At 44.5% G+C, this 14,790-nt stretch overlaps 1 protein-coding gene across 1 annotated transcript in view; it reads right to left on the reverse strand.

The window, feature by feature from the left end:
* The window catches only part of fat4 (FAT atypical cadherin 4), a 120,404-nt gene that overhangs the window by 15,676 nt on the left and 89,938 nt on the right, over window positions 1-14,790 (reverse strand). Inside the window, exons 8-12 of the mRNA XM_019892205.1 lie at window positions 12,735-12,985; window positions 7,530-11,879; window positions 6,039-6,143; window positions 5,589-5,896; window positions 380-465 (exon numbers count right to left, since the gene is read on the reverse strand). Coding sequence (XP_019747764.1) covers window positions 380-465; window positions 5,589-5,896; window positions 6,039-6,143; window positions 7,530-11,879; window positions 12,735-12,985 — 5,100 coding nt within the window. The remainder of the gene's footprint in view (window positions 1-379; window positions 466-5,588; window positions 5,897-6,038; window positions 6,144-7,529; window positions 11,880-12,734; window positions 12,986-14,790) is intronic.

Below are 14,790 nucleotides of genomic sequence, written 5' to 3' on the forward strand. Positions count from 1 at the left end.
GAGTCCGCGGAAATTTCCCCGCCGCTGTTATTGGCGGGATAATTTTACGCCCCTCTAATAAAGGCCAAAAATGTTTTTGGTTAAACAGTGACAACCGGCATACATGCAATTCCTGTCAAAACTTTGGCAAACGCTCGGCTAGCGTGCGCTGGTGGGAAATGTGCGTTGAATTATAATTTTTTTGGGTGAGTTACTATGCTACACAGCAGGAGAAACATCATAACAGGTGCGAGCAAACATTTGGATTTCGCCATAATTACTTGTGGAGTTTTCCGGGCCTTAGGAATTGGATGTGTCAACCCAATTTTAGTGTATACAGTTGAACTTAAGAGTGGACGGAAGAAAAAACTGCTTGCATGTGTGTGCGATTTTGTCTTACCAGTCGGTGTGAACGGCCACGTTGCTCACGGCACAGTAGCCTGGTTCGTGGTCTTCACCGCACAGGTCCACTGTCAACGATGCGGCCTGCAGGACAACACATCGCGAGTCACATGGGAGTGGGGGGGAAGGGGCTCGGGGGGGAATCCTTCCCAGACAAATCCAATAAACCAAAGTGTCCGCTTTGTACACATGCCAACAGTCTTGGAAATTACAAAGAATCCAAAGCGCACAATCGGGCCTTGTGTGCAACAGTTGTTGCAGCGTCAAAAGTACAAACAGCCTGTCAGCAGGTTTCTCACTCGCGATAATTTGGGCCAGGCAACACTTTCGCCGCATTCCACATGCAGCTCAGATGAGCTTGAGTTTGGATCTATGAATATTCAGAAGTCCAGGTTGACTAATGAAGGTGACAAGCTGGAGAGGTTCACTCGCTTTGGAGACTTTTTGACGTTGAAACACAATGTAGGTACACAATCGAATGTTGCATAAAAAAATGAAGGGTGCATTCCTATTTACATTTTTTGGTTTGGTACAGATGCTTCCTGAGTTCCCACATAGCTTCTGTGAATAGCAAAACAAAAAGTAATTGATGCCCCCCAACTGTTTATATTTATACATGGTAAGAGTTGAAACTGAACACAAAATACAATCGCAAAACATCTTAATGTCATTCCAAATTCGGCCAGCCATCCATCTCTTACATTATATAACCTGTTCAGGGTCACAAGGAGCTGTGAGTTATCCCAGCTGACATCGGGCAAAAGGCAGACTATACCCCGGACTGGTCACCAGTCAATCACAGGATCTAAAACTCTCCATTACTTCCAGTAATAACCCAGGCTAAACGTAGCTCCGTGACATGCCAAAATTACTACAGTCGAAATCGATCACACTTTTCCATTTGATAGGTCTTTGGCCTTTTCTTGTGGCATCAGAAAGAGTACAAAACCCAGTAATAGGTGCGTTTTTTAGCAAATAGTTGAGGATAGGTTCCATGGGTGCTTGTGATAGCTATTTTTTTAATGGTTTCATTTCCAGCAAAATATTCCAACCACCCATTGAGGACCAATGGTTTACAGTGGTGTTTAGTGATTACCCAGCAAATACACGTCGGAGGGTGTCATTAAAATGGTCAATATTACAGTAAACCTTTCTTTGGCTGTCAAACAGATGGGTTCATGGCTCTGTGCTTCGGTGAGAAAATTACTTGCTGATTGCTAAAAAAATGAGCGCCCAAAACTGAGTGAAAGGGCAGCAAAATCGAAAAATAGAGAGGACCGCTCTGCGCCCCTGCCGGATCTTCAGCAAACATGGACCACGCGAGCCTGGGATCTCAGAACACAAATCATCCACGGCCCCAATGTGTTTCTCTCCTCGCCACACATGCGCACACACAACAATGTGAGCCTTTTGCAGCACAATAAAAACTGTCCGAACCACATGAACATTTCACGAACCTCGAGCAATCAAAGGCCGTAAAGCTTTATAAACGCTGCTCACTATCCTGTGTCTTGCTGCGGTCTGGAGATTTGTTTTTCTCTTTCCGCAGAGCCTTTGAAAGATTGTCCACAGTGCTTTTGTGTGCGGTTGAGGGAACATGAGGAGAGCACCACTGCAGCCCATTGTTTTTGGAAGAACCTGTGGAGCCGCTCTCTACTGTGGCGGAGCTGCAGGACGTGCTGGTTCTTATTTGTTTTAACCTGGTTCTAATAGTCCAACCAATCAAGAGTTCAGGGATGAGTTGTCGTTCCTAATCAACCACACGAAGGGCTAATTCGTCAAGCTCTGTTTTTAGGCTACTTGCTCACTTGGGGGTTTGTTGTTCAAACACATTTATTGGACCATTTTTACTGGTCTTCATTCAGCAGTCACTTGAGTTTTGGACCTTTTTGTTTTATTTTTTTCTCCAACCAGGATTGTGATTGCACTTTTAGTTGTGAATAAGAAGCAGAATCAGGCAACGAGAACCCAAGTCAATCAAATACTGGAGTTTGGCCCTTGGTTCAATTTACTTCGTGCATTTGAGTCTGTTAGTGACATTTGACGAGACAGAGCCCTGAGTCAAGGTATGGAGTGGTACATTAACTTCTCAAGCTAATCTCCGACTGGTTCATTGCCACACGCTTGACACTTGTGATCTGCAAAATGCACAATTGTATTCTTTCCATCCACTTCCACAGTCCACATATTATTTTACAAGTGACCACTCAGCACTTCCTACAAATCAACAAATTAACTGTTCTACCAGGTCCCCCGGTGAAATTTCCAATTCTCTGTGGGAGAGATTTGCAGTCCAGCGGGACGCCTATTTTATAAATGCTTTGACAGGGCTTGGATGGATTTTTCTCCCGGTTTGCTTGCCACGGCATGTCTGGCAGGGCGAAGCCTCTCATTCAAGAGGAACAATTTCAATCTTTCAGGCTGTTTTAAATCCTTGTATGGTAAATCAGAAACGAGCAATAGAATTGTAATTACAAACCGTGGATGCTGTAAGATGAGCTACCAGTGGTCTGGGAGACTGGAATTATCTGATGGTGCAAACAACAAGCTGGCTGCCGTTTAGCCATGCAACCTCAGGACATAAACTGTGTTCTAGTCTGCGTTCCTCTTCCTTTTACGTAAGTAAACTGTTGCTTTTCACCTCAAACGCGTCCCATAAAAGCAGCCACTCTTACCATCCCAGCCCGCCTGGCGATGACTGAAAGTGTCCGCTTTGTACACATGCCAACAGTCTTGGAAATTACAAAGAATCCAAAGCGCACAATCGGGCCTTGTGTGCAACAGTTGTTGCAGCGTCAAAAGTACAAACAGCCTGTCAGCAGGTTTCTCACTCGCGATAATTTGGGCCAGGCAACACTTTCGCCGCATTCCACATGCAGCTCAGATGAGCTTGAGTTTGGATCTATGAATATTCAGAAGTCCAGGTTGACTAATGAAGGTGACAAGCTGGAGAGGTTCACTCGCTTTGGAGACTTTTTGACGTTGAAACACAATGTAGGTACACAATCGAATGTTGCATAAAAAAATGAAGGGTGCATTCCTATTTACATTTTTTGGTTTGGTACAGATGCTTCCTGAGTTCCCACATAGCTTCTGTGAATAGCAAAACAAAAAGTAATTGATGCCCCCCAACTGTTTATATTTATACATGGTAAGAGTTGAAACTGAACACAAAATACAATCGCAAAACATCTTAATGTCATTCCAAATTCGGCCAGCCATCCATCTCTTACATTATATAACCTGTTCAGGGTCACAAGGAGCTGTGAGTTATCCCAGCTGACATCGGGCAAAAGGCAGACTATACCCTGGACTGGTCACCAGTCAATCACAGGATCTAAAACTCTCCATTACTTCCAGTAATAACCCAGGCTAAACGTAGCTCCGTGACATGCCAAAATTACTACAGTCGAAATCGATCACACTTTTCCATTTGATAGGTCTTTGGCCTTTTCTTGTGGCATCAGAAAGAGTACAAAACCCAGTAATAGGTGCGTTTTTTAGCAAATAGTTGAGGATAGGTTCCATGGGTGCTTGTGATAGCTATTTTTTTAATGGTTTCATTTCCAGCAAAATATTCCAACCACCCATTGAGGACCAATGGTTTACAGTGGTGTTTAGTGATTACCCAGCAAATACACGTCGGAGGGTGTCATTAAAATGGTCAATATTACAGTAAACCTTTCTTTGGCTGTCAAACAGATGGGTTCATGGCTCTGTGCTTCGGTGAGAAAATTACTTGCTGATTGCTAAAAAAATGAGCGCCCAAAACTGAGTGAAAGGGCAGCAAAATCGAAAAATAGAGAGGACCGCTCTGCGCCCCTGCCGGATCTTCAGCAAACATGGACCACGCGAGCCTGGGATCTCAGAACACAAATCATCCACGGCCCCAATGTGTTTCTCTCCTCGCCACACATGCGCACACACAACAATGTGAGCCTTTTGCAGCACAATAAAAACTGTCCGAACCACATGAACATTTCACGAACCTCGAGCAATCAAAGGCCGTAAAGCTTTATAAACGCTGCTCACTATCCTGTGTCTTGCTGCGGTCTGGAGATTTGTTTTTCTCTTTCCGCAGAGCCTTTGAAAGATTGTCCACAGTGCTTTTGTGTGCGGTTGAGGGAACATGAGGAGAGCACCACTGCAGCCCATTGTTTTTGGAAGAACCTGTGGAGCCGCTCTCTACTGTGGCGGAGCTGCAGGACGTGCTGGTTCTTATTTGTTTTAACCTGGTTCTAATAGTCCAACCAATCAAGAGTTCAGGGATGAGTTGTCGTTCCTAATCAACCACACGAAGGGCTAATTCGTCAAGCTCTGTTTTTAGGCTACTTGCTCACTTGGGGGTTTGTTGTTCAAACACATTTATTGGACCATTTTTACTGGTCTTCATTCAGCAGTCACTTGAGTTTTGGACCTTTTTGTTTTATTTTTTTCTCCAACCAGGATTGTGATTGCACTTTTAGTTGTGAATAAGAAGCAGAATCAGGCAACGAGAACCCAAGTCAATCAAATACTGGAGTTTGGCCCTTGGTTCAATTTACTTCGTGCATTTGAGTCTGTTAGTGACATTTGACGAGACAGAGCCCTGAGTCAAGGTATGGAGTGGTATATTAACTTCTCAAGCTAATCTCCGACTGGTTCATTGCCACACGCTTGACACTTGTGATCTGCAAAATGCACAATTGTATTCTTTCCATCCACTTCCACAGTCCACATATTATTTTACAAGTGACCACTCAGCACTTCCTACAAATCAACAAATTAACTGTTCTACCAGGTCCCCCGGTGAAATTTCCAATTCTCTGTGGGAGAGATTTGCAGTCCAGCGGGACGCCTATTTTATAAATGCTTTGACAGGGCTTGGATGGATTTTTCTCCCGGTTTGCTTGCCACGGCATGTCTGGCAGGGCGAAGCCTCTCATTCAAGAGGAACAATTTCAATCTTTCAGGCTGTTTTAAATCCTTGTATGGTAAATCAGAAACGAGCAATAGAATTGTAATTACAAACCGTGGATGCTGTAAGATGAGCTACCAGTGGTCTGGGAGACTGGAATTATCTGATGGTGCAAACAACAAGCTGGCTGCCGTTTAGCCATGCAACCTCAGGACATAAACTGTGTTCTAGTCTGCGTTCCTCTTCCTTTTACGTAAGTAAACTGTTGCTTTTCACCTCAAACGCGTCCCATAAAAGCAGCCACTCTTACCATCCCAGCCCGCCTGGCGATGACTGTGTGGAACTGCCCGTCGGACACTTTTATCATGGTCATCAGTTTGTATGTTCCACTCCCCAAGTTGAAGGAGAAGCGCATCCGGCCCTCCAAGACCTCCAGGGCCAAGAACTCTGCCTTGTCTCCGGTCTGGTTATCGTGATTGTACATGAGCAAAGCGTTGTTCTTCAGGGTGGCAAACTTGATGTAAATGTAGTTGTTGTTGGGGTCCAGCGACGGGAACTCCATATAAGACAGATCCTCAAAGCCATAGCTGTTCAACTCGCAGTGTTTACCGAAAACCCCTGAGGACCAAAACGGAACAAATAAGAAAATGATGGATCATTTCAAGTTGTGTTATCAAAACCGAATTTTTGAGCTTTGAAAAATGGTATGAATGGAATGGGGTGGCAATTACATATGCAAGTTGCCTCCAGTCTTACTCACCAAATGGACAATGACAATAATATCCATCCACCCGGTTCTGACAGGAGCCGCCATTAAAACATGGGTTACACTCACAGTGATTGATGATGGAATCACATGTTTTGCCTGGTTTCACAAGACAACACACATTAACACGGATGCAGCGGTGAAAAATACTGGAAAACGTTGTAGGTGTACACCTTCCCCGCAGGCTAATTGCACAAAGGTTTCATTGCCTGATTCTGAGTCAAACAATCTAATTTCTGAAAACACTTTTGATACACAGTACTACCCTACATGCTCTCGTGCATTTTTTTCCTTCCCTTTAAGTCACAATTTTAGGTTTAATTTGGTTCAAAGGCATCCTGGTATATTCAAAGGAGGAAAAGTCCACATAATTGGCAAACTCGTCTCACTAAACATATCGTAAGGCCCAATGCGAGATCAAATTACTCTTGCACAAAGTGAATTTGTTGCAGTGCTGAAAGACAAACATCTAATATGAACACGAGTTGCTGAAATGAAACGTACCGGGAAAGCGCAATGAACGTCAAAACATGAGCAATGTGACATTGATAATAACAATGGGACTCAGACATGTGACATTTATAATCACTGTAACGGACAAGGCTCATGCAGGAATGGTGCATGGCAGACGGCAGACGTTGAAGTGTTGCGAGTGCGCCTGCGGCGATAAATCCTGATGAAAACTTGTTCAATGGAGAGCGACTCGGCTGCCAAAAACCAGCCGTGGAAAACAGGAAGACAAAAGTTCACGGCGCGGGCATGCAAACTACTGTAAGTCAATAGGTGCATTTCCTCGGGAGGGTCATTTATCTTGATGAAACTAAAAGACGTGCTCATTTTTTATTGTCATAATAAAAATGGACAGTAATGACCAGACTGGGGGAAAATTGCCTCGCTTTGAAAATGTCTTTCAGATGTGACGACTGGACAATGAGCCCCTATCAAAATTTGTGTCCTGAGTAACTCCAATTAAAATCAGCTCCTAGTTTTGGCCGAGCTAACAAGTCTGAGTGGTCATTAATTTCCCAACATAAAGGCCTGATTGGCTCTTGTATAAAGCTGCCAATTTGTCAAGCGCTCGGATCCGTGATTAGTAGATCATACGCTACACAGTTGGATTACAGATGGAGAATGGCGTCTGTGTGTGTGGTCAGTTCTGTGTAGGCACATGATGCAATGTGATACAGACTCAAAGCCTCCGCTCTGGAGCAGGGTCAGCTTCACGGCATCGATTTTATTAAAGCAAACAAAGCTGCCTGATATTCAGGTGATACCCCCACCCCTAACGAGCAATCTAAAAGTGGTTTTGGCAAGTATGACTGCGACACCTCAGACTTAAAAGCAAATATTTTCTTTGGAGCGTGTGCTATCAGCTGGTAAAATTGTATGGAAGTGGATCCTATGTCCCGGCTTTCTTTTTATCAGTCACAGTGACCGAGTGGTCAGAAATAAAACGTGACTGCTCTGTGCGCGCGTGTGTAGTACCTGCAAATCCGGATTTGCAGAGGCAGTTGAAGCCGCCGGGGAAGTTCTGGCACAGTGCACCATTCTTGCAAGGATTGGAATGGCATTCATTGATGTCCCTCTCACATGCCATGCCAGTGAAACCTTCAGGACAGGTGCAGGAGAAACCCCCCACCAGATTGTGGCAAGTGCCCCCATTGTGACAAGGGGAAGGCTGGCACTCATCGACGTCTGTCTCGCAGACAGCTCCAGTGTATCCCGGCCTGCAGCTGCAAGCGTAAGGCTGCAGCGGGTGGTTGGATACGAGGATCACCGGAACACTTTCCTCTGTTTTCATATCAGGCCCAACAGTGAGACGCCTCTTGCAGCTGCCCCCGTTCTGGCACGGGTTGCGTGTGCATGGATCGTGGTCCACAGCATCTATTTGCACACCACTCTGTCTATTCAAAATTTCTTTGATACTCTGGAAGAATGTGGCCACACCACTGGGGTTCACATATTGTCCATGTCCTCGTTTGATAGCTGCCATCAAGAAAGTCTGGTTGTTGAGCTCAAACACACCGTAAAGCAGGACCCCAGTGCCTAGTCCCGCTAGCTGAGAGTTGGCAATGCGTAAAAAGCTGAGGTAATGGTCGGTGAGGAAGTTTCTGACTCCATGAGACTGGAGCCTGATTAGAATGCTGTTATCTACTGTGGCATTTGTGAAGCCCATGAAAAGGACCCGCGCTGTGTTGCTGACTGGACCGTGGACACCATCACTGCTTCGGATGGTTAATTCAAAGTTTCCATCTGTTGAACGTGCTTTCGAGTTTAGCTTGCATGTTCCAGTAGGAATATTAAACAGCGCAGAGGAAGGTGGAATGAGGGAACAGTGGAACCTGTCTTGAATGTCAGGGTCTTGGGGTTTAACGTCTCCCAACGAACCTCCAGGAAATATATTTCCGAAGTAGTGAACAAAGATTTCCATTGACCTCGGCTCTGAAGGGTTGTCGTTTTGATCATTTATTTTGACATGTATGGTTCCCGTGGAGGACATTTGAGGTACACCAGAGTCCTTGATCACGATGGAGAGATAGAAGTCACTCATCTGTTCTCTGTCAATCTCCCGACTTGTGGTGAGCATTCCAGCCGGACTTAGATTGAAATAGCTGTTGGCAGAGCCAGAGCTGAGAAGACTGTATATGTAAGGTCCTTGATTGGGTGGTAAGTCTGGGTCGGAAGCTGTTAACGTAGTTACCGCAGTGCCAGATTTCTGGTTCTCCATTGCTTCAGCGTACGTGGTTGTCAGACTTGGACCATTATCATTGATATCTTCCAGGTTCACAATCAACGTGGCGCTTCCAGTAGAAGGAGGTGTGCCAGTATCCACAGCGAAAATGGTTAGATTATACACAGGCATTGTTTCTCTGTCGAGCGCGGCTGCAACAGACACTTGGCCAGTTTTGGGGTTAATGGTGAAAACCTTTTTATCAAACTGTGGTGCAATGGAGTATGAAAATCGGCTCCAGCTTGGGACAGAGTCTGTGTCCTCGGCACTCACAAACGTAACCAGACCACCAGGTGAGAGACCTTCACTAACTTGCACGTCATACAACTCTTGAGAAAAGACAGGCGGATCATTGGCATCCAGTATTGTGATGTTCACAAAAACCTCATCGATATCTGCACCGCGGATAGCACCGGCGTTTTTGGCCATCACTCTAAGTGAAATCTTTTCCTCTTTCTCGCGGTCCAGTACACCTGTGACATAAATCTGTCCAGTTCGCTTGTTGATGCCAAAGCCCTTCCTCCTGCTTTTCCCAAAAATGAGGTAGTAGACAACTCCATCGTCACCTTGGTCACGATCACTTGCAAAAACTTCCCCAACCACTGTTCCTTTTGGAGCGGCTTCAGATATTTCAAAGTAGTACTCTTTGGAGACAAAACGGGGTACGTATTCATTGGCTCCCTTTATCTGAATGTTGACATTGGCAAAGCTGCAGCGTTCCTCGTCTGGGACGTTGAATGCCTTCACTGTCAAATGATAGACCTGTTTAGCCTCATAATCTAAGAACCCCTGAGTGGTGATGGTGCCCGTGTTGGGATCAATAACAAAGAGGTCACTGTCTGATGATTGTATGACATAGGCCACGACGGCGTTAGCTCCCGAATCAAGGTCACTGGCATTCATTTTCACCACGGTGGTACCACTTGGAACGTTCTCCTGTACGATAGGGTAGTACTCGTCTGGATCAAACAGTGGAGGATTGTCATTCACATCAGTCACGTGAATCGTGACAGTGACATAGCTGGATTTTGCAATCCAACCACCATCTGTAGCTGAAACTCTCAGCTCGTGTTGTTGGTTTTCTTCGAAATCCAGAGACTGCGCTAGGGATAACACCCCTGTTTTGCTATTAAGTGTAAACAACCCTTTCGTGTTTCCTGATGTAATATTATACTTGATAAGGCCATTCATTTCTTTGTCTTTGTCTCTGGCTGACAGGGTCCTTATTGCTGTTCCCACAACAAGGCTTTCAGGCACTGTGGCTGAGATTTGGCTTTGCGAGAACTCAGGCGTGTGGTGGTTTTCCTCTGTGACGGCGATTCGCACTGCTGTTTGTGTGGACAAAGGGGGATTTCCTCTGTCGCTGGCTGCGACGTCCATGAGGAAAAGCTTGTTTATGTCAGATATGAGGGGTGATGCGACAGTGACCCACCCGCTCATTTTATCTAATTTGAATTTACTAGAGCTATTACCTCCTGTAATTAAGTACTCAACTTCAGAGTTGAGGCCAAAGTCTTTTTTGTCATGAGCTACAATTTTTAGTAGTCTGGTACCAACTTTGACACTCTTTGTGACAGGAGTAAAGTAGCCTGGTGAATCAAACTCGGGAGGATTATCGTTACTGTCAACGATATTCACAATGACTGTCGTCTCACTCATTAAGGGTTTGCGCCCACGATCTGAGGCCGTGACAATGAAACTCTGGCGATTAATGTTCAAACTGCTGGTGCCTGTCGAATTCAGATATCTCAACTGTTGCTTCACAAATATCTCTCCGGAGCTGGCGTTAATTCTGAAGTACTCCGACTGGGACCGAATAAAATAAAATATTTTGCCATTGAAACCTTCATCGGGATCAGTGGCTGACACCTGCGTTACCAAGGAGCCCACCTCAGTCAACTCAGGGTAGTCAAGGTAATAGGATGGACGACTAAATCTGGGGGCATTGTCGTTGATATCTGTTATGAATATGGTGACATCTGTGCTAACTGTCCAGCCAGAGTCGTGGGCAGACACTTTGACAATGTAGTGATCTGTGTCCTCCCTGTTAAGTGGCCTACTGATTGTTATGTCCCCTGTGTTTGGATGAATGCTAAATGGAAGGCTGGTGTCCGTGATTGAATAACGACTAATAGCGTTAGCTCCAGCATCCTCATCGGTGGTGGTGACTCTCGTGACCGTGTAACCGACGGGCGCATTCTCGGCCACAGTTGCGCTAAATATCTTTGAAAACCGGGGGGCGTTGTCATTTACATCTAGCACACTGATTTTCACTTTGACTGCTGAGTTTTTCGGCGGCAACCCTCTGTCCGTGGCTTTGACTTTCAAAAGGTACTGGGCCACCTTCTCACGGTCAAGCGGCCTGGTGGTTCGTAGCTCACCGGTGGCGCGACTGATACTGAAGCTGTTCTCCTTGTTTCCATCAATGATGGCATATTCCAGCTGCCCATTAGGTCCATTATCAAGATCGACAGCAGGGACCATTAGCACCCGTTGAGGTGACAGATTCTCCAGTATCTCGGCATGAAAGGGGTCCTTATCAAACACCGGGTGATTGTCATTGACGTCCAGCACAGTGATGTCCACTCTTTCATACGACGAATATGGTGGAAAGCCTTGATCTCTGGCCTCAATCCAGAGAACATATTTCTGAATGTGTTCATAATCCAACGGATGCCTGATGACGAGGTCGCCGGACAGCTGGTCAATGTTAAAGGCGTTGTCCAGGTTACCGCTCGCGATGTAGTAGGATAACGGCCCGCCCCTCCTGGAAGACCCTGTCACGGCTGTGATGAGGTGATTGGTCGGCTGGCTCTCAGGGAAGGTGAAGGCATGTTCCTTGAGCTTGATGATCGGAAAGTTTCCTCCGTTGACGAAGCGGACCGTCACGGTGGTCGTGTCAGTTTTGGGGTTGGCTCCGCCATCTTTAACTCGAACCGTGAGGGTAACCTCAGAGGTCCCAGTCAGCTTCTCGTTGGCAGTGATGGCACCTCGGATGGGGTCGATCTTGAATTTGTCAGAGTTGCGTCCCATCAGAGAGTAGTGCAACTGGGCGTTGGATCCAGAGTCTTCGTCGGTGACAGTAACAGCAAAGACCAATGACCCTGGACACACAGAGCGAGTGCTCATTACAAAAAAGGAAACGACGCATTCACTTCAATTTTGCAAATGTATTACATTTGTGGTTCGTATGAATTGGTTCCAAATTGCAATCCCAGAGTCTTTCCACTTGAAACGTTTGAATGGCAAATTATTAGTAACATTGGAGGATTACTATTACGTCATTCATCCCTGTCGCATCGACACTTTGCTATCATTTTGCGCTCCCTGTACTCTATCACTTGCACACTTCTGTGGCTGAACAGTGGTACTACACTTTGTAATGTTTACTGACTCGATGTACTTTTTTGTCTCCATATATCAATCTATTCTCTACCCTGCTTATCTTGTTCAGGGAGCAGGCAGGTAGAAATGATTATTTTATCATTATAAAAAGTACAAAGCTACATACGATACTTATTCTACAAATATATTGCTAATGCTTTATTTTATATTGCACTTATATTGAACTGTGTACAGATCTTTTCTGAAACATTTATTTGTGCAATGTAACACTATTTTTTTTTTCCCCCCAGCCCCCAATTTTGCTGCTGTAGACTGCAAATTTCCCCAGTGTGGGACAAATAAAGGTTATCTTATCTTATCTTATCTTATCTTATCTTATCTTATCTTATCTTATCTTATCTTATCTTATTACTCGCCGTACCTTAGCTTTTGGCCAATTTTTTGACACTTTTATGACAAAATATATTTTTTTGCTGCAGAAATATGGACATTTCTGAATCCTAGGCCATTCTTGGATAACTACTGCATGATAGTTGTATGTGTTTAATTGGTATTAGGATAATGAGTGGATCCTTGCAAAGCTTGACCCAAGTCAAAGCATTCTAAATGTTTACCTGCCGCTGTGGATGCAGGGATGTGGGTGACGTAAGGGTGGTGGTGGAAGCGTGGCGGGTTGTCGTTGATGTCCGCCACCGTCACAGACACGGTGGCCGAGCTGGACAGGCCCTGCGGCTGCCCTCCATCTGTCGCCACCACGAGCAGCTGGTAATTGGCTCGCTCCTCTCGGTCCAGCAGGGAACTGGTGATAATCTGTCCGGTCGCCGGGTTGATGGAGAACTGTCCATGGCCTCCAGTCAAACTGTAGCTGTTTGGAGAATGCGGAAAAAGGGAGAAATTTGAGGATGTATCACATACTGGCGTTTGTGTCATTTTGTGCTGTGTTTCAGTCGCATGCCATTTAAAATGAAGGCTTTTCAATTAAACAGACCAAGCTGTGAGTTCCACAAAGTGTTTTTGCTTATAGAAATACGGTATATCGATAGTGTACTTTTTTTCTAACTTGATTTCAATGGCCCATCCAACTATCGTCGCATCGAAATTGGTTTCTGGTTAGTTTGACTCGATAAATACATACATTCATGAACTCATTAAAAAATTATTAATTAAAACAGATACATAAATTAGAACAGCAAAATGAATTACAAATGAATTTAATTGATTGAATAAATACATTCAAACAATTGAGTAAACATACCTAAATGAATTAGAAATATATAAACTCATTGATCGAAGTAAAAATCATTAGAATAATTACATTAAAACCTATTAAATAAAAAATACATCCCGGGAATAAGAATACATTCTTAAAATTAAATGAAAACATAGTTAAGTAAAATACAAGATGAATGATATCTTCCCAAATATATTACCTTTTTAAACAAACACACACACAACAACGACAAAAAAAAAATCATTGTTTGCATTGATTTCAAATTTTCAATGTAAAAGGGCAAACATTTTTTTTTTTTGCTCCGTTATATTCATGGGACCTGCGCCTGTCTTCCAGTATATTAAATGTACAAAATCTGTTTCACACTGTAAGGTGTGTGCGCAACAGTGTGTACATCACTTATGAGTCAAGTTTGAGCTTGCCAAAGTCTGGACGAGAGAGGGCACCATTTCAAACTATATTAACATAGATAATTACATTCCAATTGTTATAGTGCAGCATCACTAGATTTTGCTTTGCCACTCCCAGCATCTAACTGCAGCAAAAGAAAATCCCGTATCTATTCAGTATTCACTCATGACCTTTCACATGTTACCATGTAAACACACAAACCTCTAAAACATGAAGTGTCACTGAAGAGCACACTGAAGAAGCACCTGCAGATGCATCTTCTTTTTATAACTCATCAGCAAGTTGGTGAGGCTGCAGATTGTTTAGTCTCAAACCCAGAATGGACCCAGACACAAATAAACTGTTCTAAACAATAAAGGGAACACTTTGGAGTTAAATTGTGTTGTTTAAGTGCTCCCTTTATTTTTTTGAGCAGTATATAAACCGGCACATCAATGTACATGACGTCTCGTACTCTTGAAATGTTTCTTGAGAAAGCAACCCCCGCCCTGTTGCGCAAAAACTTTCCAGCAAAGTATGAAGGCAACATGGCAGCTAAGAGGACCTTTTAAAGTCCCAAACCCCTAACGCCATCTTAATGGACTGTGAGAATCCCAACTAATAACTGACGGTAGCTGGCTGTGGTCTGCATTAAAGGCCCCTGCAACCCCCCGATGGGTACACCTCGTACTGTCATAGACAATTAACATCCTCATTACAAATGTTTTGGGAAACAGGAGCACACTGCGGTACCCCCCAGCGTGTACCCAATAGGGTTTGCCGAGAGAAAGGAGGACTTGAGTCAACGTCCGGCTTGATGGGCTGAGGGGTTGGTGTGGGCAAAAACCGAGAATCAAAAACTTTAACAAGGAATTTGGGGTGACCGAAACTCCGCGGTGGAGTTTTAGACGGATGAAACATTGGTTTGGAGGGGCAACCACTAGGAAAGCTGGAAAGGCACCATGTCGCTCAAACTGTTTACATTTCCGCCTCACAGTTCGGGATTAGAATCTCAGCTCGGCTTTGCATGTTCTCCTTGGCCTTTAGAT

This window comes from Hippocampus comes, unplaced genomic scaffold, assembly GCF_001891065.2.
Source record: "Hippocampus comes isolate QL1 unplaced genomic scaffold, H_comes_QL1_v1.1 scaffold129, whole genome shotgun sequence".
NCBI classification, from domain to species: domain Eukaryota; kingdom Metazoa; phylum Chordata; class Actinopteri; order Syngnathiformes; family Syngnathidae; genus Hippocampus; species Hippocampus comes.